This window comes from Chanos chanos, chromosome 5 (assembly GCF_902362185.1).
Source record: "Chanos chanos chromosome 5, fChaCha1.1, whole genome shotgun sequence".
Classification (NCBI taxonomy): Eukaryota; Metazoa; Chordata; class Actinopteri; order Gonorynchiformes; family Chanidae; genus Chanos; species Chanos chanos.
In genome coordinates, this window is record NC_044499.1 from 36,508,315 (window position 1) to 36,533,654 (window position 25,340).

The 25,340-nt window shown below is 41.8% G+C and overlaps 2 protein-coding genes across 2 annotated transcripts in view; both read right to left on the reverse strand.

The window, feature by feature from the left end:
• LOC115811328 (phosphatidylinositol 4,5-bisphosphate 3-kinase catalytic subunit alpha isoform) overlaps nt 1–9,029 on the reverse strand; it is a 10,431-nt gene extending 1,402 nt beyond the window's left edge. The window contains exons 1-17 of the mRNA XM_030773485.1: nt 8,827–9,029; nt 8,039–8,201; nt 7,682–7,891; nt 7,246–7,496; nt 6,648–6,899; nt 6,223–6,308; nt 5,968–6,073; nt 5,637–5,789; nt 5,344–5,475; nt 4,888–5,012; nt 4,614–4,695; nt 4,179–4,343; nt 3,942–4,045; nt 3,395–3,566; nt 2,163–2,269; nt 1,709–1,830; nt 285–363 (exon numbers count right to left, since the gene is read on the reverse strand). Coding sequence (XP_030629345.1) covers nt 285–363; nt 1,709–1,830; nt 2,163–2,269; nt 3,395–3,566; nt 3,942–4,045; nt 4,179–4,343; nt 4,614–4,695; nt 4,888–5,012; nt 5,344–5,475; nt 5,637–5,789; nt 5,968–6,073; nt 6,223–6,308; nt 6,648–6,899; nt 7,246–7,496; nt 7,682–7,891; nt 8,039–8,201; nt 8,827–9,015 — 2,498 coding nt within the window. The 5' untranslated portion in view covers nt 9,016–9,029. The remainder of the gene's footprint in view (nt 1–284; nt 364–1,708; nt 1,831–2,162; nt 2,270–3,394; nt 3,567–3,941; nt 4,046–4,178; nt 4,344–4,613; nt 4,696–4,887; nt 5,013–5,343; nt 5,476–5,636; nt 5,790–5,967; nt 6,074–6,222; nt 6,309–6,647; nt 6,900–7,245; nt 7,497–7,681; nt 7,892–8,038; nt 8,202–8,826) is intronic.
• Nucleotides 9,030–12,333: 3,304 nt separating this feature from the next.
• On the reverse strand, nt 12,334–24,997 carry LOC115812475 (zinc finger CW-type PWWP domain protein 1-like). Its single transcript, XM_030774954.1, has 10 exons — nt 24,850–24,997; nt 22,483–22,593; nt 22,186–22,306; nt 21,772–21,847; nt 20,612–20,716; nt 20,342–20,422; nt 19,084–19,162; nt 16,618–16,764; nt 16,046–16,055; nt 12,334–12,550 (listed from the first exon to the last, which is right to left on the reverse strand). The coding sequence occupies exons 1-10, from the start codon at nt 24,995–24,997 to the stop codon at nt 12,334–12,336; spliced, it is 1,095 nt and encodes a 364-aa protein (XP_030630814.1).
• Between the last annotated feature and the right edge of the window lie 343 nt (nt 24,998–25,340).

Sequence of the window (25,340 nt, forward strand, 5' to 3'; positions counted from 1 at the left end):
AGAAAGAGAGAGATTCTATTCACGTATTTACACACATAATGAAACAGACATAGAGATCATTTACTTAGAGCACTGTTGTATGTGTGTGTGTGTGTGTGTGTGTGTGTGTGTGTGTGTGTGTGTGTGTGTGTGTGTGCCTGTCTGTCTGTCTGTGGTTTTTGTGTGAGCATTTTTGGACATCAGGTTATCAGAGTGTTTTGATATTGAATTAAGATTGTACTGATAAATTACTAGGGAGTCATAAAGGATGAGAAAAGGAGGCGTTGATTGGTTGAAATACTCACCGGAGATCAAGGCCCTGGTTCTGCCAAATATTCTCCATAATTTTAATGATTTGAAGAGTCAGCATATCCTGCCTGAGATCTGTAGACCACACACACACACACACACACACACATACAAATAATGGCATGTTAAGAATGTGTGGTAATGGAAGATAATGTATTGCATGATTAGAGCCAGTAAATAACACACTCCTACCTAAAGCTGTCAAGATTAATTTGTCTGTTAGTTTAAGATCCATATTGACTCAATATATAGACTAAATTATGCTGAATTTTCCACAGTACAAAACATAGAAAACATCAATGCTAAAATAAAAACAGTGAATATTCCTCTTTTAAGAATCACTTGTTATTGATGACTTTCATGCCAGTCCCTGAGGTGGAATTTTTAAAGTCATTCATCCTTGTTTTGATCTGTGACAGTTTTACTCCCAGTGGGCCTGATTTGTATTTTCACTCCATGCGGTTGGGACAAATTTGTGGTGCTCATTTTAGTCTGGCTGGTATGTATCACTGACTAATCTCACAATGGCCTCGCTACCTTCTGGAAGGTTTAGTGGAATGCTTTTGATGTGCTTGTTTATTCTAAAATTCCTCTTATTGCTCTCTGTCTATTAAAACTTCATCATTTTGTGTCCAGTCTGCCAGTAGAGAATTATCACGCTCCAGGTGGGATCTGAACATCATGCAGTGTATGTCTGATGGGTCATCAGCTGCCAGGGGACTCCTTGCCATCAGAGTTAGAGAATGCAGGCACTTAGAAGCCTTAGTCACAGTCTTAACAACAGAGCTCAGCTCTGACTTCATTGCCTTGGCAGAACACTAAGGTATTTGGAACTCATCGTCACGGGAACAGCTTGTCTGTCCAGGGTGAGAAAGAGTAGCTAGGGCAGGCTTTAGCTGAATAGATTCTTCATTTAGTGGACTTCTCTCCATTGGTTTACTCTTTCCTGTCTGTCTAACGCTGAGTTGCGGTTTTCGGTGTCTACAAGCGTTATAGCATGAGATAAATTATATTAACATTTCATAATCTTATATAAGGCTTAAAAGAGCTCTAGCTTCTTGTTTTCCAAGGCTTAAATTCTGTAAGTGTAGTCATTTTTTTTTTCATCTGAAGTGGAGTCTTTAAGCACCACTTCATTTTTTTCCCCCTAACTCCTGGTTTTCCTTCATTTTATTAACAAACCTACACACAAAAGCACACACAACTTTCAGGAATTCTAACACGTCCCCTTCTCTAAACACTCTTAAGGGTGTTGACGCTATATGAATAAATAATGATATTAATAAGTCATATGATGCAGTGGCTTTCCTTTTACACTCTGAGATAAAAGCTCCATCTGTCTTTTAAACACACACACAAACACACGCACACACACACACACACACACACACACAGACACACAGACACACAGCTGTCTCACCGTCTCCATTTTTGAAGATGATCTCATTGTTGGTAAAGAGCAGCTCACTCATGATGTCAGGGTTCTCCCAGTTGAGCCATAGGGGCCTTTTTGCTGACGACATGATTCTACACTCCTCTAACCTGAGAGAGAGAGAGAGAGAGAGAGAGAAGGACAGAGAAAGACAGAAAAGGACAGAGAAATACAGAGGCAGAAATTTGAGATTATAATGGGAGGAAGTGTGAGGAGCGGTAGAAGGAGGTTATCGAAGGACAAATACATTCCCACCAAAAAAAAATAGAGAGAAGACTATCAGGGGCAAAACCTCAGACTTCTGTATATCCTGTAAGTGCTGCATTATTTATTAGCTGAGAGAAACTGTCTCATTTTTTCTTCTTTGGCTAAGGTTTGTACAAACATGGGAAATGGAGGGGTGTGTGTGTGTGTGTGTGTGTCCAGGTCTGTGTGTGTGTACCTGAGGTTTCCCAGCTGGTGTACTGGGTTTAAAGGGGAGACAAAACCTTGAAGTGCTTCCATGTAGTCTGGTCGAGACATGTGTTCAACAAGGAACTTCATCTGCGTCTGTGACAGCCAACAGGAGCACAGGGCATTAGCCTTCTCTGAAACATCATACAGTTCTCCAAAACGCAAATATACAGAGACCTAAAACCTGTTACGGTGCATTTGCTGAACATAAAGAAGAGAAAGTTCTGCCTGTGATATCAGTTAGAAGCTCTTACACACAAACTGAATGGAAAGGCTGAGGCGATCTGATGTACAATCCAGCAGTGTCGGCATGACTAACACTGTCTTTTTCAATTCAAAACTGAGAAATGATAACATAGCTGACACCATTCCAGTTCTGTCATGGCTGCACCAAACACACACACACATATTAAAGAAGAAGACTGTTCTGCAGCAGGGTTAAGTCACACATTAAGACATTTTTTGTGCTAAGTCCTGGCTGTAAAGTGTTGTTTATAGTGGCAGAGACACACACTCACACACTGACTGGCCTGCTTTCACACAGACGCACGCGCGCGCACACACACACACACACACACACACACACACACACACATACTGGCCTGCTTTCACACACACATACACACACGCACACACACACACACACACACACACACTGACTGGCCTGCTTTCACACAGACACATGCACACACAGACACACACACACACACACACACACACTGACTGGCTTGCTTTCTGCAACAGCTGTTAGTAGTCACAGTTTTTCTGTCAGATAGAAATATCTAGAGCTGAGAGTATCAGTGTCACATCACAGTATGACACCTCTTCGTTGGCAAAAAAGGACATTTGGGAGAAATTTCTCTAGCAGCACCTCCATTCCCTTATTGGAAGTGTCTCTACAGAACAAAAGAGCACTGTCCTTTTCCTCTCTTAAAAGGCCCGTAAAATACAAATTTAATTTGCTCAGCTTGGTTTTACTGTGTGAAAATGAAATAGAAATTGAAAGGCTTTGAGACAGCTCCCAGATTTCAGCTGCTACATAAAATATAAGTGGGGAGAGGTTAAGCAAAAGTAGGGGCGGAGGTTTGAATTTTTGATGTGAGTGTTAAAAAATGTCAACCCTCATCAGCAGCAGTACCCAACGTGTCATGTTTCAGTGTCATTCGGTGTTGACAGCTGGGGGCCGGAGGTGGAGAGGTGTGTGTTGTCAAGGTGACCCACCTTCTGTGTCTCGTCCTTTTTCTCCTGTTTGAGAGTGTCAGTTAGGTTGACCAGTTTGTCCATAGCCTCCACCTGTCTGTTCAGGTGTTTTAGATACATGCCGCAGCCCCTACAGAAGGCCTCCAACAGGAGCCCAAAACGCCGCGACACTGTCTTATTGTGCATCTCTGACCTGCACATACACGCACACACAATTAAACACACATGATCATCATCATCATCATCATCATCATCATCATGACAATCATCGTCATCATCATCATCATCACCACCTTCTTCTATGTCATCACCTCTATACTTTATCTTGATCTCTTATTTTCATTTTCTTATTTTCTTCTTCATTAAAATCACATACCTAATACATGCAGACATTTGACATCATATCATTATGTTCAAATTGTCAGAACTCAGAAATCATCTTAACACACACACACATACACACACACACACACACACACACACACACACACACACACACACACACAGATTTTTATCTTAATCATGTCAGACCTGGTACAGGTACACAAACAGCCTTCATCTTACTCACTTTAAATGCCAGAAGAAGAAGTGTCCTATTCTCTGATTGGTCAGTGCTTTCTTAATGAGGAATCGTGCCAGGGGGTTATCCAGGTACATCTCGTACTTCAACACCTATCATAAAGCGAGTGAGACAGACGGACAGAGAGACAGAGTGAAATTCATTCATAAAGACAGGCAGTGAGTATACATGCATATTTGCATGCATACATGCAACATTAGCATGCACACGTTCACACACGCAGACCTGTACGAGTTGGAGCAGGTACTGGCTGAGTTTGTCGTCAGTCAGTCCCTGTACCAGGCAGCGGAGCGCGAACTCTCGGACCATGGGGTCCGGAAAATTACAGTCCAGTAACTCCAGAGCACTCTCAGGCTGCATCAGTGGCCAGTCCCGCAACAAACAGTACATCTGTAAACAACAGAAAAGATCAACAAACAGTACATCTGTAAACAACAGAAAATATCAATAAACATTACATCTGTAAATAACAGAAAAAATCAACAAACAGTACATCTGTAAACAACAGAGAAGATCAATAAACATTATGTCTGTAGACAACAAGATCAAGAATGTTGAGGGATTTGGGTATGAAACTGACAGATTGTTAAAATAGTGATTACATATGGAATTTTATTTAATATATTAATGCGTTTCTTCTTCTTCTTTTTGGATTTGTACCTGTGACACCTCATCCCGAGAATTCCATTTGACGGACAGCAGTAGTTTGGGAAGGCTTTCTGGAATATTCACACAGTAATGCCTAGAGAAAAAGAGGGCAACAGTTCGTCTGTCTGTGCATATCATAAGCTGTTCAATAATTCATCGGTTTTGTGAGGTCTGTAGAGGAGGTGAACCATGTTAATCAGCAGTGTTCTAACATTAGTGCGCACATACACACACACACACACACACACACACACAGATCAGAAGAGCATTGTTTTAGTTTGTGGACCTGTGTCTCCAGAGGAAGTCTTTCTCCTGCTCTGACAGCTCATAGAGTGGATCTCTGCTGCACAGAGTTCGCAACTGCTCCGCATCCACCTGTGAGACCGTGCTGTCACATGCCAGACGACTGCTCTGGTTTAGGCAAGACAACAATAACGACATTAATATGATGTTATTTCAACAGTAACAATATAATCAACATAATGTTGGTTTTAATACAATTTTAATCACAGCTCACAGGACTGTTATCACAGTCAGTGTTGTCAACCTCACTGACCCCATTGTGATTACTTATCACTGTCCACTTCAACAACATCAGCTGACAAACATTTCAGCTCTCCCCTCTCTGTCTCTGTCTCTTTCTCTCTCTTTCTCTGCCCCCCACCCCCTTCATGCATGTGTGTGTGTGTGTGTGTGTGTGTGTGCGCGCGTGCGTGCATGCGTGGGTGGGTGTGTGTCTCACCAGGCCTAGACAGTAGTTGTAGCCCAGTTCTCTGGAGATGGTCCAGTTGGCGTGTTCTTCAATCTGTTGCTCGTCAGGGAAAATCACAGTCTGATTAAAACAGGAGAATTCTAACTCCACACAGGGAGTCTCCTACAGAGAAACACAGAGAGAGAGAGAGAGAGAGAGAGACAGACAGACAGAGAGAGAGAGGAGGGATGAAAAGTACCGAAAATGAAGAAATAGGAAGGTAGCAGTTCTAAGAGTTTGGTTTGTAATTCCACTCTAAGAAACGTGGATGCCTAAGCTCTAACCTTATTGGGGTTGGATCCCGCCACTCCAATGGGGTTGAGTAGATCCTCCAGCCCATGGGGAACTGGCCACAGGCTCAGAGCAACCTTCCCACTCACCAGTGTGTCCTTATAGTCAAACAGATTCACATTCCCCCAGGCTAATGGGCAGTGTTCCTGTACACACACACACACACACACACAAGGATTATGGGAATCTTTGGCTGCAATTGTATGTTGCTGAACAGTGGGGAGTCGATTGCATTAGCTGTGCATGAATCTTGTACTGTAGTGTTTTCACTACAGTGTGTAAGATAAATCGAGGATCAAGGTGAGTCAAAAGGTCACAGGTTACCTCTTTGGCACCTTTGCGACCCTTTACTGAACAGATGGACAAACAGAGACGGGCAGAGCGAGGAAGGTCCGTAAGATAGATATCATAAGATAACCACTCATTCCATCTGAGGAGGAGATGAAACAGAGAGAGAGAGGGGGGGGGAAGCATATTTTATCATGGGTAAAAGGCTTACTATAACAATAATTACATGTGTGCATGCGTGTGTGTGTGTGTGTGTGTGTGTGTCTGTGTATGTATGTGTATGTTTCCTACCTTGGGTTGGAGCAGGGTACTCTCTGAGTATTGACATTGTCACATAGTGGTTCTCCTCCATGATAGATGCCTGTCCTAACATAGATCTGTCACATCAGACACACACACATATACACACACACACAAGACACACAAACACACACACACACACACACACACACACACACACACACAAGAGAAGGCAAATGCAGCTTTCCATTAGTTGTGGCAGAGGCAGACAGATCAAATCCCTGGTCAAATCAAATCATATCAGATCACATCACAAATCTCAGCTAAGCTCAGATCTGCTCATTTCAATTCAATTTCCTGCAATTCAGTTCAGCTTCAATGAACTGAGTTTAGTTCTCTCTCTCTCTCTCTCTCTCTCTCTCTCTCTCTCTCTCTCTAACTCTCTGTGCATCTATCTGTCTGTCTATCTTTCTCACCTTATCAATGTCTCGTATATTCACGTTGACATAGGTGGCACACAGCAGGCGAACTCTGAGCAGGGTGTTGAATGCCCAGAGTGATCGTGGGGCACTGGGGTCACCTCCTCCTGGGCACGGGCTGGGCTGGGGGGTACGACGGCTGTAAGAGGGGGCAATGAAAGAGTTGCCAGGCAACTGGCTATATAGACTGTCCTTGGATACAAGCATGAGGTGAGGTAGCCGACCAACTGTGATGCAACTACGGATATACTGAGAGAGGGAGAGAGAGAGAGAGACAGAGAGAGAGAAGGGTATTGTAAACTGCTATTAGAGTTGTATACTTCATTAAAACATTCAAGGTTTAATATCCATTCATATACACAGTCAAATTTTGAGTGTTGATTTTGCAGTGTATTTTATTTCTAAATGTAGTATTCATGAACACATACTCTGTTATTGTTACTTATGGGAGGGTTCTGCTTTCAAGGGCTCCCATAGCAGCTTTTACTCTGGTTAGCATAAATCCCACAAACACTAAAAAAAAAAAACGTGTTTATATAGTCCACTATTAACACTTGAAAGGAATTAAACGCTCTCAGATCTCCTGTGCACTCACTTTGTACTGGCTAAGGGGGTACTTCTCCAGTAGGTATTCATCACAGCCACAGACTTTGAGGATGTACTGTCCCTGATACTCCTGCACACACAGACGGAGCTGCTGCGCAGACAGGTGCATGCTACGGGTCTTCTTACGGATGGCTTCAGCGATGAGCTGCTCGGGCAGACAGTCGTGAGTGATCTTCAGCGTGTATTTCTGCTTTGAATTGGAAGGAGACACAATCACCCAGATAGTGACGATTAAGCGACCTGCAAGAGGAGACAGAGAAATCGAAGCAGGGAAAATGGTGTTACATGTACATAGAGAAAAAGATGAAAAAAATTGGTGGGTGAAAATAATTTCAGTTCAAATAACTGCGAAGGCAACCCTTTGATATGAAGTGTCTGTACACACACGCACACACATACACACATGCACACACACCCACACAGACCTTTGTCCAATTTGCTGAAGATATGTTGTGGCAGGTCAGGTGAGGACTCTACATTGGGGGGGTAGACATAGAGGGCTTGTGTGTGAGCACCGCCCCCCTCCCTCTCCTCCATGGCCTCTCTACACACACTCAGAATACTCCGCCTGAAATCCTGCACCTCCGGGTCTTTCATCAGCTCAAACTCACAGATTGGCATACCTATTGCAAAACCTGTAGAAAACAACAAGAACAACCACAAAAACATATACAGTTTAGATCAGTGAGGATAAGCACTGAAGAAACTAACACACACACACAGCACCCTGACGTCTTCATTCCCTAACACACATACACACACGTACACACACGCACACATACCAATCTCCCTGTTGAGGATCTTTTCTTCACGGTTGCCCAGTGGCTCGATGACCTTCAGGATCGGGTGGAAGAGACGAAGGTCACATAGGCGTCGTGTCTCATCATAAAATTCCTCCCTCTCCGCCTCCTGGGTCACGCCCACAAATATGTAGCATGACTCTTCCTGCCAACCGACAGCAAACATCATCAGTGAGTGAGCATCATCTCAGCCAATAAACACAGTGTCAAAAGTGTCATCTTTCAAGGGGGAAGTTGGAAATCCATGCTTTAGAGCAACATACAGTATCTCCACTGGACAGTAGTGACATGTGACACAAAATACCTTACATAAACTGACATGGACATGTTTTAGAGAGCTATGTACAGACATTAGCCTCTATATAAGTGACAGGTGACAGAGAGACAGGTAGGTGGTGCTGGGTACCTGTAGCACATCATAAGTGTGTTTGTTATATATTTGCAGAATGTGATACACATCTTGTACACTGGTGAGAGGTGACAGTTGTACAGAGGAGTCGTAAAGCTAAGGAAGGTGTCAGAGGGGGTCCACTGAAGTGTTAAAGGGGTTGGGAGTGCTGTATACCTCTAACAGGTCACAGAAATGTTATATACCTGTAAGCAGTTATGGAAGAGGTATATACCAAATGCAGGTAACAGAGCTGTAGTATACCTGTAGTAGGTAACAGAGGTATTGAATACCTATAGAAAGTAATAGATGGGCTATATACCTGTATCAGGTGAGGAGAGTTGGGTTTATAGAGGTGATGGGTGATAGAGGTGGTGTTTACCTGTAACAGGTGATAGAGGGGGTATTTCCTGGCCTCGCTGAAGAGCTGCTGTTTGATACTGATGAGTGGTGCCTCTCTCAGACACTCCAGACTGACCAGCATACCATTGGGCAGACAGCAGTCCACCAGTATGCGTGGGGGCATGAGGTGCAAACCCCATAACTCTCCTGAGGACGGCCGCGGAGCCATAATGCTCCAAAACACATGCACCACTCAGTACCTGAGAGAGAGAGAGAAAGAGAGAGAGAGAGAGCGAGAGGGAGAGAGAAAGCGAGAGAGAGAGAGAGAGAGAGAGAGAGAGAGAGAGAGAGAGAGAGAGAGAAAGAGAGAGAGAGAGAGAAAGAAGCGACAAAAGAATGGGTGTGTATTCTTAAAGTATAATTACAGGTTGGTATAATAAAAGACCAGTACTCACTTTATCTTGACAGATAAAATAAAACAAGAGGGAGGCAGTTAAGAGTGGAACTGATGGCTTGAGTGAGAGAATGTATTGTCCCTGAGAGGATGGGAAGAGACGGAAACTAAAAGTTTCAGAAGCAACACCATATCATCACTTTGATCAGACTTAACAGGACCGCTCACTTCTGTTAAATAATGTTATTCGTGATAATGCTGAATTATCCTAGAGTTTTGTCAATGTAAAACCACCATGCTTTTGAGATTTCTTTATTTACAGTTCCATTTGAAAGTAACTGAATTCATAAAAAAAATGTTTAAACAATTGAATTGAGCTGTTGCAATACCAAGGAGTGTAGATAGTTGTACAAAATGGGGACTTCTTTTTTTTTTGACAAAGGTCACATTTGTCAGTCTGTAGCCTGTTTGAGGTCTTCAGGCTTATACAAGGATTTTGTGTACGGCGACGGCTGTGAGGGGATTTTGAATTCACTATTGCATATGAGCTGTGGCGTCGTTAGACCTGGGCGTCCGGGGCTACAGCCCCGAATGTTTTATGAATAGCCCCGGATCTCTCTCTCTCTCTCTCTCTCTCTCTCATTTTTTACAACAATAAAAATAATAAAAAATAGCCCCGGATCAATTCATCTGTCATTCCGATCATACATTAACAATCGAAAATAATATGATATCGTTAATCAGAAACGCATGTACGTTTTGGGTTCTCTGTTAGCGCTTTTCCACTTGGACGGTGCTGGTGCCCGTGCCGGTGCGGAGCCAGTACTGCCTTGGTGCCTTTTGAGAACCGGCCCGCATTTCCACAGGTTTGGGAACCGAACGCTACGTAGCGAAAGTCTGGGTAAATTCCGTGGGGAAAAAATAATGTCGGACAGAACGCATCTGCTTGCTTTTTACTTTTATGCTAGGCTTCCACACAGCGAAACACCTCACGAATTTTGCCCAAAAACGTTTCGTTCTGGGGTGAAATTCATGAAAATAGTAAGCCTGTCACCTAGCTCAGAAGTTTAAAAGAGTGCTCAAATGATGGACTGCAGTGGTCTATTTGCACCAGCCAGAGCCGAGAGAGTGAGTGTTTTTTCTACCATTCTGGGTCCGACTACGTTCATGTAACATGCAATATAAGTCAATATCGTGCCAAACATTTACATTAATGTTTTACAAATGATTAAATTCAACAAAACAGCAAACTTATACTGAACACTATCAGTCTCTTAAAATGACTCTTAAAGTATAACTGTGAATATTAAAGTGCAAATTAACACCAGACTACTCTTGCAAGTTAACTACTTTTTAAAATTAAAAACTGTAGAAGGGTAAAAACATGCCAGGCAGACACTGGTATAATGTAAGTGACACAGCTACAACTAATAAAACTGATAATGGGTGTGTTAGATTTACAGTAGGTATGCGACTGGTCAAGCATTGACAATAGTCAATAGTATTGGCAGCGCCAAGGCGGTGAGTGGCCCCCAAATCAAATTCTGCTTAGGGCCCCATAAATGCTTGGGCCGGCCCTGGAGCTAAGCCCCCAATGTTTCAAGATCCTAACAACGCCTCTGCATATGAGTATGATTACAAGGACGTTGGGACCAGATGCTCATTTGTCACTCCCTTTGTCCAGTCTAACCATCGGTCGTCCCGCGAAGCTGCTGCGCGTCAGTCCCACGCGTTTCCAAACGCAATCCCACGCAACAAGGAGGCAAGCGGCAGCAAGCACGCGGTCACGGCAAGCAGGACGAACAAAAGGCGCGACGAGAGCGCGAGAAGCCGGGCTCGAGCGAGAGGAGAAAGTAGGGCACGGAATTCGCCGCAGATGCACAAAGAGCTCGCTTTACCAGCCCACTGTCGCTCAGACCAACACGAACCGAAACTGGGCTGTGGCACTCAGTTAAAACAGAATTTACGTGATACGTCCGGTTTTTTTTTTTCATCTTTCTGAATGTTACAGATGTGACAGCTGAGGACATCCTGAAAAAATAATTATGTACAGTCTAATCGTGCTATTACGGCGACATATCTCGTTTTTATTTTGAACAAAATGCATTTTTCGTTCTGAAGTAAACATATGTCCGTTTTGTTGGAAAAAATACTGAATCGCTACCACTGGCTGAATTCGGGCCATGCCAGCCCCTTACCGCAGGGGTAAATGCGCCTCCGGCGCACAACGAGGAAGCGTCAGCTTTTTATTTTGACAAGACGTCAAACACAAAGCTGATGGGAAAGCAGGAAAAAGAATCGCATGGGAATCCCACTCATGTCATTTCCCTTTGTGCTTTCTCAAAACTGTTTGTCAATGTCACTGGCTTTTATGCGGTCCTTACATTGCCCCAGACTGTCACAACAGCGTACCTTTCAAGTCCATTTTACACAAATTGGTCAGTTTGCGGAGAGGGTCAGAGGCTTAACGTCGTAAAGAGGTAGATAACATCAATTATCAGCCTAAGCTTTGAGTTTTAAAAGAGGCACAAAAATAGCGAGGAAACAGTTAAACGGGTATGGACAAAGGGGTAACCCTGCCCAGACTCCTGTGCAGTGTTGAAACAGTTTCCCGGAGAAAGTGTGGACCCCTCCCTCCCATTCCGGGACACACTGTCCACCCGCTCCTTCCCGGGCTGGTTTCAATACGTTTATAAATTAACATCACCAATGACTTCGTGATTAATTCTTATTTATATTAAATCCACCGTTATTCGTTATGTTTGGCAGACATTCTAGAGTACTCTTTCCAATAAGACAATCAGAAAACCTATTCGGAAAACACCACATAACTTAAGCAACACAACTGTTAAGCACAGAAAACGAACAGAGAAGCGCAAAACTGAAATTATCGTTGTTTCCCAGTACTGATATTACTGATTCATTGTTCCTCTGTGCTCAGAGGAAACTGGTGCCAGTATATTATGAGACTCCAGGTACCACTCACCGCTGTCCGATGCTTCCGCCAGGCTGTCCAGTAAAGATTGCTCAATCTACTGGCCCTCTCTCCCGACTCTGATTTTCCCCCGTGCCTGCAAGCCAGCGCGGGGGGAGACTCGGTCATAGCATCGCTGTTTGCGGCGGATATGATACGGTCACGTTCTCCCGGCTCTTCTACACCATACGGATGCGCGCCCGTCCTTGCGTTGCGCTGTGGATTAGAAGTTCCTCGTCACAGTGATGATTTCGGCTCTTCACCGGGAGAACAATACGTCCAGCTGAATAACCATAGCGAGACTGAACCGAGGGGAGAGGAGACAGGGGGTAATCGCATAATTCATTTTTTAAAGGCGACGCGGGCTCGTAGTCAGCTGTGTACACGAACGCGCATCTGTGGCGAACATACGGTAGCGCAGTGCGACTTTAAGAGGGGATGTTTCTTTAACTGTTCATGAATTGACTATGGGAATAAGCCTGTGGTAAATAAAACACGCGGTCAAAAAATATAGATGCGCTTGAGTTAATCCAGAGATCACCAAAACAGAACGCAGTTAACATAACCAAATAATGATGTAAAATACTGAGGTATTTAAAAGAGTCAGAATACATATTCAGAATAACTGATATCCAATGTGTTTTTATTCTGAAGATACATTACAATATATCCTATAAAGACAAAAAGACACTTTTCTGCTGCTGTGTGAGAGCACTGCAAGAATTTCTCAAGAAACATGCGGCAAGTTCTCTCACACTGATAAAAATCATCTATAAAATTTATAAGCCTTGCCAACAACCATCTCAGAGTAACTGAGAAGCTCTACTGATACGTTTGAGTGAAAGCTGGGTAAAACTCCATCAGAGAGACAGGTAAGGGCCAGCATTTGTCAGGGTGTAAATCAGTGCAATATGCATGTCATTCAAATATATCTTAGAGCTACCTCATCTCCATTTGTTTTCAATGACACAAACACACTCCTAAAATGTGCATCTGTATTTTCTGAGATGAAGAGGGCTGGCTTTTTGTCAGGACAGTAATTGAAGTAAAATCCTGGCATATATAAAATGTGTGTGTGTGTGCAGTGTGTGGGAGAGCAGGGGGGAGTGTGTGTGTGTGTGTGTGTGTGTGTGTGGGGGGGGGGGGTTACATTAAGTACCCCTCACCCTCTGTTTGTGTGTTTGGAGATTAGTGTGCAGACTGTTTTTTCTCCCACACTCTCCTCCATTCTGCTCTTTATCTGTTTATGAGGGAGAGCGTTTGTCACTAGGGATTAAAATCAGATACTGTGTGTCCCTCTCTGCTGTCCCCTCCTCTGATCCCGCCCTCATACCCCTCTCCCTGTGTAGGTAATTCTCTTGTTTTCTCTCTCTCTCTTATCTACACATACTGTGGATAACATGAACTCGGTGCTCTTCTTCATCCCATTCAACAGGGAGCATGCTTTTTTTTTTGGCCATGTGTCTCAGCTCAGTCTCCTCTGAACAAAGTAACTAAATCCAAACTGGGATCTGTGATACTAATTTTTCCCGTCATGTGTGTCTTACATCCAAGGAGCTGGCTCAGAATGAACAAAATGACATATACTATTTCTAGTATAAATTAAAAGACCACAGCACAGAGCACATGCCTAAAATACACTGAATACGCTAATGTCTAAAACCAACGTATTCTCAGCAACTTGTACTGAACCTGGATGAACTGTGCCTGTTTCTCCCCGCGTTAATTCAGCGATAGAACGTGAAACCCTTCCATACTCACACACGCTCTGATCAGTCAATCCCGCTGAGCTGGCACAAAACACACACTCCTGTTTTCAGCATGAAAGCTTGGTTCCTACATGGTTGATGTGATTTAGAGAAAGCCTCTTTGTCTCAGTCACAGGCAGACGCTCACTCTCAGAGTCAGTTGTGATGCACATGTAGCGCTCACACTGTGGTCTCACAGGAGCCCTAAGGCTGACAAAATGTTTTGTCTCGTTGCTGTTTTAATGTTCCTCTCTGGTTTGATGTTGTTTTTTCTCTTTAAAGACGTCTTTCATTCCCGTTGTGTTCTCCAGCTCTTTCTCTGGTTGGGTGTGCGTCCACTCCCTTCTCTCTCTCTCTCCAACTCTGTGTCCTTCTTTCACTGCTGCTAAAACAATAGTGACTTTGGGTCCCCATTTCCTCTTCCTCTTTCTCTTCCCAAGTGACACACATACTCTTTCTCTCACACTCACACATCCAGACTCAAGTCAAAAAATGGTCTTTTAGGCAGACACATCATAACTCATTGAGCATCCCACAAACATAAATTATTCACAAGCACACAGACACGCGCACACACAAACGCACACACACCCACAAACATACACACACGTGTACACACACACAGACATTCAAACAGCACTCACATTCATAATATTTATGCAGAGGAGCACCACATAAAAAGCACTTCTGTCTCACACACATACAAAGATACAAACAAACCAATCACTACTTTCATTTTCACTCATGTGAATTGTGAAAACTACATCAGACCAGCTCTCATGAAAGCACAGAAACATGTGGATTTTTGGGGCATATATCCAAGTGTAGGAGTATGTATTTGTGTGTATATTGGCTGGTAATATTTTATGCTCATGCTGAGTCCCGGGCATTAATGCTTTGCTGGGCCATTGTTCAACTTTTCCTGTTTTGTACCCCCTCTCTCTGTCTGTGTGTGTGTGTGTGTGTGTGAGAAAGAGAGAGGCAGATGCCGTGTTTATTTTACTTGCTTGATTTAATTCTGTGTGTACTCTCTAACTTTAGTCTCTTTTCCAACACACTACTTATTTCCTTTTTCAACATTCTAGTCTTCCAAATCCACTTCTTTTCTTCATTTTTTTCTCTTTGACTCTTTTCCCCCCAGTCTCTGTCTCATTCCCCATAAGCCATCCATCTAACGTCATACTTTTTTATGAAGTTCACTTACAGAGGTATCATTACTATAGCCACAGACAAGCAAAAGACTGGCAAAGCAGTTCTAACCTAAACAGTCTGAGTTAGAAAGTGACTGCACAATTTCTCAGCTGCAATAACAACAGGAAACTTCCATTTTCTCACTGAGTACTCATCCAAGTTTAAAAATTCTCCTGTAATAGAAGAATAGCAATGCTGGCAGCTATTCTTTCAATAAAGAGGAAAAAAAAAACTTGGAAAAAACATAGGACAAAACAACCCAAGTAAACACCCAATCCCTCCCTCCCTCCCTTACACACACAGACAGACAGACGCAAGCACACACACACACTAAACACACATCATCCTGTCTTATCTTTGGCAGAGTTGAAGGACGGAACACAATGGGTGTGAAGCTTTCCTGATCTTTGCATAACAAGTAACAGGCAATCTTGAAATTCAATAATTTCTTTTACTCATAAGAACTGTTTTCATAAATAATAATCTTGATAAACACTGCACAAACCACTTAACAATAACAATAACACAAACTGAAACAATGATGCTAAATAAATATGAAACATTGGCAGAGAATATTAAAACCGAGCAGAGAGTTAAAGTGAGGTACATTAAATAAGAGACAGTTGAAATGAGAACAGACTTAGATTATACTATATATATTATAGATTACACTAAACAGATTATAGATTATACAGGGGTCGCTCACTGTAGGAACTGGGGGTTAACTGGAAAGAAGCACACAGGCAGAGGACAGGGGAACTGGAATGACACATGCCATTCTCTGTGTGTATTTCTGTAGTAAGTCCTGTCCTGATGAATGACCTTAACCGATGCCTTTACTTGCTCTTTTGATCATATATCTGAGGTTGTCTTAATAGACAGCACTATAAAGACTCAACAGTGTATGTCAGCTCAATTTCAGTTCTACAAATACAATCTACTGCAATCAAACCTGTCAGCACCTATGAAAAGGGACAAGAGAGCAATTAAGAGCACTGGGACAGTCCTACTGCACTGACTTAGCGAGTCTGAGAGTACTGTTTGTGTGTGCATGTGTGTGTGTAGTGTAGTGTAGTGTAGTGTGCATAAGTATGGTTGTTTGAGAGCTGACTACTATAGGTATGAGGTTTTTGGCGATTTTCCTCTATTCTTCTTCAAACAACATGAGAGAGAACTCCTCATTAACCTGATATTCTTCCTCTTCACAGGTCATACGCTTCAACAAATCATCCCTGCAGGCCAGAATCTCCATATCAGTTGTCAGGAACTCACCATCCTCATTACCATCATCATCATCATCATCATTATCACCACTGGTGTGTCTCAAACTTTCCTCAGGCTGAAATACAGGCTCTTCATCACCCTCACTGTCTTCCTTCCTCTTCTTCTCCTGCTCTTCTCCAATCCCTCTCTTTCTTTTAACTCCTTTCTCTTCCTTCTGTGCGGCTTCACATTGAGTTATTTCTTCACTCTGTTCTTTGCTCTCTTCATTATTCATCTCTCTCTTTTCCCTCTTTCCCTGACTCTTCCCCTCTCCTGGTTGTCCACCGTCCTGTCCTCGTCTGATCTTCTTCTCCACACTCTCTCCGTCCTCATCTCTTGAGGCTGGAGTCAGATCCGGGGACATCTCCACTATGCTCTCGGGGACTGTCTGGTCCTCATTTTCTTCTGCTGCTTAAAGGATTAAAGGTTAAAGGTCAGAGGACAAGGTTGAATGGTGCTGTGGTTACATAAGTCTCACTGCTCACCAGTTCTGTGTGCAGGTTTTTTCTTCTTTGGATTACAGAATGAGGGAGTGAGTGGTTTCTTCTCCACATCCTTGTTTATTTCTGCCTTCCCAGGGCTCTCTGCTAAAAGAGAGATAAAGGGAATGTTAGGGGGGTTTAGATCGAGAGATGCTTAAAAGCAGAGTGACAAGGGATAGCTGGTTACGGACAGAGTTAATTCTGTAAAGCTGTGTGTATGTCTTCTGGATGAAGGATACAGGTGTTTGTCGCCTCACTGGAGTCAAACTCTCAAAATACGTGAGAGAGAATTGGGATTACTTCTGCACCCTCCCCTCACATTTTTAAACTCAACATTAACAAAGATAAAAGTGTTGTAATGCTGATAAGTATGTAAGAGTGAAACAATAAATGTGTAGGCAATTAAACTGAGCTTCATGAAATGCACGTAAGTGACAGAAGATGCAAGAAAAGACTGAGTGTGTATAGAGGTTAAGAAGGGGGGCACTAAGGCCTAACTCTCACTATTTTTCTGACCTTTTTGGCTTTTAGCTTTCTGCCCCATCTTCACCTTCTTCCTCCCTTCATCTGCTTCTCCTTCTCTATCATTTAACTCTTTTCTCTGCTTCTTGGACTTCTCCTGAGCTTTTGTTCTCTCTCCTTTCTCTTTTCTTTCTCCTTCTTTCTCAGGTATGACCTCTGTATAACATGAGAAGTCAGCTTTGTGTAAATAGTCTACAGTTGCAATAAAGTGAACATTTTGCGCACAAAGTTGTAAACCACTGATCACTCCACATGTTACACATGTGCAAAGCCACATTGATTTAGATCTTGAGTTTTGCATTAAAAACTAGAGATTTTAATACAAACTTATTTTGGGGGTACATTTTAAATTATCATTTTAAGACTGTATCACTCACTTTTGCCCTTTCTCTCTTTTGTTGGCTTGCACTTCCTTTTACGAGATTTTAACTCCTGAAATAAACACATAACAGCCATTGACATCATGTGTGTTTTTTAGTGTCTCAGTCCATTATTTTCCTTGAAAAACACAGAACATGATCAATTTCTTGACAAATTATAAATATTTACTAAATGAGGAAACCCCTCATTTTGTTCACATACTATTCATTTGCTGAGTTTTGGTGTTTAAAAGTAGAAATACAAAGGCATGTGACTGTACAAGCATAAGCAGTATTCTCAATACTATTTGATGTGGGTGTGCGTATATATATATATATACACTAATTCATTAATGCTGATTTACATACCATAAAAGCATAATTTACTTTTCACTAATTGTAACTGACTACACTTTGTCTGTTATGCCTGTTGTTTTTCATGTTTTTTATGCTCTGTCACTATATTTTCTACTGCTTTGCTGTTTTCATGACCAATGAGACAACAACAAATTCCCAGCACATGTAACTGGTGAATTAAAGCTGATTCTGATTCTTAAAAATGCATTTTAAAACCATTTTGCTCAGTTAATCAGTGATCCAATAACAAGTACACATACACACAGTCACACAGGAATTTTAATTTTGGGCTAAGAAACTTGATCCTGAACATGAGGAATACGAGATTTTTGGAGGGTGCTGGTCCATTCATACATGGGGGACACAATGCAGGTATGTATGCATACAGCATTAGACATGTAATTAAGTCAAGCGGTAAGACATATAGTTAAAATGCTAATTTGTACTTGAGTACGTTTATAATGATGTGTATGTATATGTGTGTATATTTACGCTGTAAAGGGTGTGTGAGTAAGTAAATATGTGTGTGTGTGTGTCTTCTGAGTTAATGTTTGTGTGTGTGTGAGTGAGAGTGTGTGTGCATCTGACCTCATCACTGGAGCATTCTCCTCTCCTCCCACTCTTTCCACTGAACAAGTCCAAAATCTCTGCAAGACCGACCAGAACAAAATTAACACACCAAATCTCTCTCACACACACACACATCAGTGACAATGTAGCATTCTTCACAAACACTAAATGCGTCTGTATGTGTGCGTTTGTGTGTCAGTTAGAGACAGATGCTGGGTTCTAGCTGCACACCTTTTTAAGAAGGGCAGTTTGTGTATTAATCCATTGATCAACGGTTACCGTGACAAATCAATGAATACAAGGGAGCATTAAAAAGTAGCTATTTTTTCTGGCAACCCAGACTGTTATTTGTCCAGAATGGCAAAGAGTATGAGAAGCTGAAAGATGGAGCCAATAAGGTTACTCAGCTTCTGGCTTCATTTTGAGATGCTGTTAACCTGCAATGCTGCTGTCCTCATCTGAGCTTTCTCTGTCTGACACATGACGAGCCCAGAAACCAAATCTGGCCAATCGCCTCTGAGTGGGAAAGAGACAGAAGACTAGAGTTTGACTCATGCTTCCATGGCCTATAATAGAAAAGATGTTTCTCTGTGCTGATGTATAAATCAGAGTATTGTACTACAGGAATTTCTTTACATGCAAATATCAGTTTCTATAGGGAATAAGCGGGTATTGGAATTCAAAATGTTTGTAACAAATTAAGTGATAAAAAAATCAGTTTACACTGCAGCAGTAGACTAACTAATGTTGTTTCAGACATGCTCCCTGTTCCCGACAGAGAGAGAGAGAGAGAGAGAGAGAGAGAGAGAGAGAGAGAGAGAAAAACTGTCTATTCAAAGATCCCATCCAATCATCCGAACTGGATAAGAGAGGGAGTTTGTGTGTCTGGATATGTGTACAGAGAGAAGCTGGGGATGGAGGAATTCCCTTGAACTGACTTTGATTAAGACTTTTGTCTTTCCCTGTTACAAAACAAACCACAAACACCTTCCAGACTTTTATAAAAAACAAAAAACAAAAAAATTCTGGTAACAGGGTAACAAAAGACTCCACAGCAGTAAGTAGCGGCACTGGCTGATGTCATTTGGCAGACAAAACATGACAAAACAGCTCTCTCTAGTGGTCAGGAGAAGAACAACTTTAGGCAGGTGTGTGTCAGATGTTTTACCAATGTACAAGTATAAAATCATTACATACATTTGTCACATATCAAATCTTTACATATATTTAAAAAGACCGAAGGAGCATTATTCAGATTTTTTCCTGTAGGATGAATAAAAACTGTTGTTCATTTCAATATTGGCAACAGATGGGACTTCCCTCAATGGCGGAGTTTCAATTATGAACAGCTGTGGTCAAATGAAAGAAGTATTTCACTAAGCTGACATCAGCACCTATGATTAAAACAAGGTCAAGACATGTTGGCTGATATTGGTTAATAACTTCAGTAGAATCTTTGGTGCAGGTATAACCAAACTGTAGTGAAGAACTAAGTTAAATAATGCAATTGAATACAGAAGACACAGATGCAGAAACATTTTCATCACCCTTTTGTGTCATGTGGACTCTGTTAGTTGTAATGAATTCTAAGAGATTTTCTACACATAGAAAAAAAACTGCAGAATGTGTGTGTTTTGTGTGTGTGTGTGTGTTGTGTGTGTGTGTGTGTGTGTGTGTGAGTGTGACACATGTTACCTTCAATGAGAGTTCGACTGCCTGTCTGGCCATGCAAATGGACTCTTTCAATGACTTCTTTAACCGTTCCTGCTTTACAGTCTAAAAAAAACAAAAAACAAAAAACACACTCACTTACACACACACGCACACACATATACACAAACACAAAGATATTGAGATGATCCTGGAAAAAAAAAACAAATCAGGAAAATACACAGGGCATGGGGAGTCCCAGAGAGACAAAAGGAGAGAGAGAGCAAAACAGAGATGTGATGAGTACACACTCACATTGAGCAAAGTTTCCTCCGTTAAACCTGCATAGTCCTTCACTCTGTTATACAGCACCCAGGCACGAGAGACGGGAGTCCCTAGGTATGTCACGTGACACTTATACTACAGCGTGCACAGGCACGCACACACGCGCGCACACACACAGACACACACACACACACACAAAACAGAGAAACACACGAGGCATCAAACAGAGGTTCAAATCCTTCCCATGAAGTACTTAATTGATTTGATAAAACAATGAGACACTGAGCTGGTCAATGTCCTCTCATCTGTTCAGCAATATTTTTTCTACAGCCGCTGTTTTTTCAGCAGGCAACACACAATCTAATTTAGCCACCATTTATAGAGAGCGACCATATGGATTTGTGGATACAACAGTAATGAATCACAGTATTATACACAGTGCATGAGAATTAATGATGTGCGATGGCTGTCTTTGTGTTTGCCCACAACCCCTTTCCCACAAACTTCTCAAATGTCAGAATTTCTCCAGTCCAGCTGGACTGTGTGAGGACTGCAATGGCTGGACTTTCAGCAGTGCCTGCCTTGAGGCTGTGGTCACAGCAATGTATGGGGTGGCAGAGGCACCTTTACAACATCAACAACCTACGTTTTTACAGGAGGGTGACTGTAATGTGTGACAGGTCAAGCAATTTTATAACTCAAATTCCTACAGCGGATTTGCAGCATTAGTCTCATGATGATGGTATCAAAACCCTTTTTCTTGAGCCAGAGGCTGTAAGTGTCCTAGTTCCTGCCAAACACTGACGGAGCTACTTTTAAGTGGTTCTGCCATAAAAGCTGTTAAATTGTCTGTTTGGGAAGAGTGTGTTGCCCCCGTAAAGAAATGGGATCAAATGAGCAGTTTGAGATTTAGTCAGTCTGCGTTACTTGGCATTAGGTGGCATAGGTGCTATGTTGAATTTATTTGCAAAACTAACAAGAAGCCCCGATCTAGTATTTATCATCCCAGTCCTATTAGACCCTCTGAGATACACCTAATTCAACTGATCACAATGTGATTATTAGCTGATCAGTTGAGTCAGCCGTGCTATTGCAAGGCACTAAAGAACGGACAGACAAACACTAGTCAATACTGATAAGCAATGCTAGAATCACAGTAGTCGTTTGTGTTGTGTGTGTGTTTTTCTTACAGGTGTTTGGTCAGTTTCCTTTTTAAAGAGCAGATACTCATTGGAATCTGGGTCTCTCTCCACCATTGCAGGCCACCTTAACAAGCACACAATATAAGGTCATTGCATTTAGAGCATCATACCCTCCGGTAAAAAAGCTTCTCTCTCCATATACAAACGAATGTTGTGCTGTACTAACAAAGCAACTTGCCACTTGGTTGATTTGTTGTGTGTGTATGTGTATATATGTATGTGTATGTATATATGTGTGCATAAGCATATATGTATGCATATATGTATATGTATATGTATATGTATGCGTATATGTGTGCATATGTGTATATGTATATGTATATGTATATGTATGTGTATATGTGTGCATATGTGTATATGTATATGTATGTGTATATGCGTGCGTTTGTCTCTTCCCTTTACCAGGGATATCCATTCTGCTGGGCCCACACCAGAGATCCAGGTACAAGCTTACAGAAGAACGTCTCCTCAAGAGATGTACAATATCTCTCCTCTGGAGCAGAGCAACTGCTGTATTCAGGATCTACAACACGCACATATACACACACAATGTGATAAGAGTTAATTATTCTACATGAAAGGCAGAAACGTGCGGATTTGATCAAAGACCATATTACATAAATGACTTATCACCATAGCGTTTATGTTCTCTGGTTTATACAACCTTAACACTGGGTGTGTCTGCGTGTGTGCACACACCTGTGTTTTTATCACATGTCCAGTCAAGATGAAGAGCTGATGGGTCTTCATTGTCCTTTAGTTGCCTCCATTTCCCACAGACAGCTCTGCTACACTGCACCCACAATACATCTACAGAGACACAACCACAAACATAGGCCCAAATACAACACATGCACATAGATATAAACAAAGTACCTGCTTCAGCCTAGAAATTTACTGCATTGCGTTGTCAAGAAAACATTCTTTTTTTGTGTGGCCCATACATCTATCAATACATACACTCAGTCATTAGACATGTACATTACTCACGCTTATCACATCTCTCATGATCCTCCCCTACTCTGCTTTTGTTCCTCTGTGTCATGCTCTTTCTCTCCTGAGCTGCGTTGCAGAGTTTGGACTGCTCAGACTTATCCTGCTCTACTCCAACTATGCTGTGGTATCAGTACAACAAACAACTTTAGATAATGTAAAGTGTATGTGTGTGGAATTTTTCTCAGTGTCCTTGTACATAAATGTGCCTGAGCGAGTGTGTGTATGGGGGTGTGAGTGTGTCTGCTCACATGGTATGAGTGTGTATGCTCTTACCTATGTGTTTCCTGTTCTATACTGGCCTGCATTAATTCCATCTCACTAAGCATTGCTTTGGCATTCTCTACACACAGAGCACATATATAAACACCGTATACAAGGTAACATAATCCATTTATCCACAAAGACATGTGTCTTGCAAATGGAACTAAGAAGATGGATGGAAGTGTAAGAGGGTGGGGAGACAGACAGAGAGAGGAGCAGAAAAGGGCAAGGGGGATATGTGTGAGAGAGAGTGAGAGAAAGCTGCTTATTGATTAATAGCTTCCACACCCACCCATAAGATCCAGCGGGGAGGACTCCAGCACACTCTCAAATATTTCATCATACTGACTGTCTGTCAACACCTGGGTTGAAACAGACACATAAACAGGCAGTAAACCTCAAACTGCTATAAATGTAAATGCATGCTCATATATCTAGAGACATGTATCCATGTGCTTGTCCTCATTTATTTGACTCTTGGCTGAGGCCAGATTTGTCACTGAAAGCATTCATTTGGAGTATGTACTGATCGTATTAGTGTGTAGTCAAGTTCCTGAATCAAGTGTGTACAATGTCAATCTATTACCAGTTTTCTTAAAAAAAAAAAGAAAGAAAGAAAGAAAGAAAGAATGACATCTACCAATCTATCACTCTCTCATAACTTCACCTGCCTCCTCCTCCAGAGCTATTAAGGTGAATACTCTTCCCCACCCATTACCTATAACAGTAATTGCTTCACACAAACCAAATAAAAAAAAGAGAACCTAAAATCCCTATTACAGGCAAAAACTAGACTTAACATGGGTTTATAACACCCAGCAACACCTATTGTTTGTTTATAGCATATAGTGAATAATTCTTCAGTTATAAAATGGTACACACATGAAGCTCTTTCTTATCATGTTCACCAGCCTCTATGGCTAAAAAAATGTTCTTCCATCAAATGCATGAATGTCACCAAGTGAATGTCACACCAAAGTCATGTTAGTCTGTCTTTCACAACTCTTGAGTCTACACAGAACTTCAACACTTATGAATTTCATACTGACAGACCTGTTCCTTCTGTTACCAAGCGGGAAAAATCGGACATTCAAACTTAAAATGTTGTGCATCCTTATCTAACCCATGTTACTATAATATAACCTCTGTGTTACTATTGGTTCACAGATGGAACACAGTTACACAGTGCCTTAAAACAGTATCAGGTACAGTTCTATTTCTGTGGCACCTGTAAAGAGGATAGTGTACACTATATCCAAGGCAGTGATTTTTTTAAACATCTGTGATCAACTGATTGTTATTTAGATAGTTACTAGACGCACAAACGGTTAGTGTTAAATCTTTCACAGTCTAATTTGATGTTTCAGATACACTGTATGCATTTCTTTTTAAACAAAAGACCACATTTCCTCTCCCTCTCTCTGCTTACCTTATTGTCTTTCTTTCTCTCTTTTGTTGAGACTTGACTTTTCTGTCTCTTCGTACCCTCCTTCCCTTTCTTTTTTGTGCTTGCTTTTTCACTCATTCTTCTCTGTACCTCCTGTTTTGTTTTCTGTTGCTGTGCAGTTGTGTGGTTAGCTGCACTGATTCCTTGTTCGTTCACATATTTCTTCAGCTTTTCTTTCTTACTGTTTGCTTTTGGACCATCTTGTCTATCAAACTTCTTTGTCAGTGTTTCTCCTTCTCTCTCTTCCATACTCTGAGATACTTCTTGATTACATGTGGCCATTTGTAGTGTACTGTCCTCCTCTCTCCTCTGACCACTTATCACTCTGTTTTTTCCTAACCCTAAGGTCACCTGCTGCTTACCATCCACACTCTTCCCCACTTTAGCTGGTTTGAATACTTCCTCTCTGCCTTCTTCACTCTCTGTCAGTTTGGTCTTTTCTCCTCCTTGACCCAAGGTGAACTTTTGCACTTCAGCGTGACATGGACGTGTCACTGGAGGTGCAAACATAGGCCTCTTCTTTTGACCTTGGAACAATACACAAATACTGTGAGCAGATACATACAGTGTTCACGCTGACTTTAACAAAATGTTTTAAATGCTAAAAATGTTAACATTTCACAACATCTTGCTCAATACAGAGATGTACAGCAATACAAAAAAAAAAAACATATACTGGCTAACTTTTGATATAGAGCTGCTAACGTCCAAGTTTGCTAGTTAGCACACCTATAACTGGTTCAAACATTTTGTAAACCTGAACACTTTGAAGTAATTAATACGTTTATACAGTTGATTATCAGTTTGGCTGTAACTTGTCAATTCTGGGTAGGACTCCATATTATATGACTCA

Bases quoted from the DNA above. Each gene is read 5' to 3' on its own strand.
- LOC115812475 (XM_030774954.1), bottom strand. From the start codon at position 24,997: ATGTTTGCACCTCCAGTGACACGTCCATGTCACGCTGAAGTGCAAAAG. The intron at 20,717-21,771 runs GTAAGAAAAACA...TGCACGCTGTAG, and splicing joins AGGAAACTGACCAAACACCT to TATAAGTGTCACGTGACATA. The intron at 16,765-19,083 runs GTTAACAGCATC...TCCTTTAAGCAG, and splicing joins TGAGGACAGCAGCATTGCAG to CAGAAGAAAATGAGGACCAG.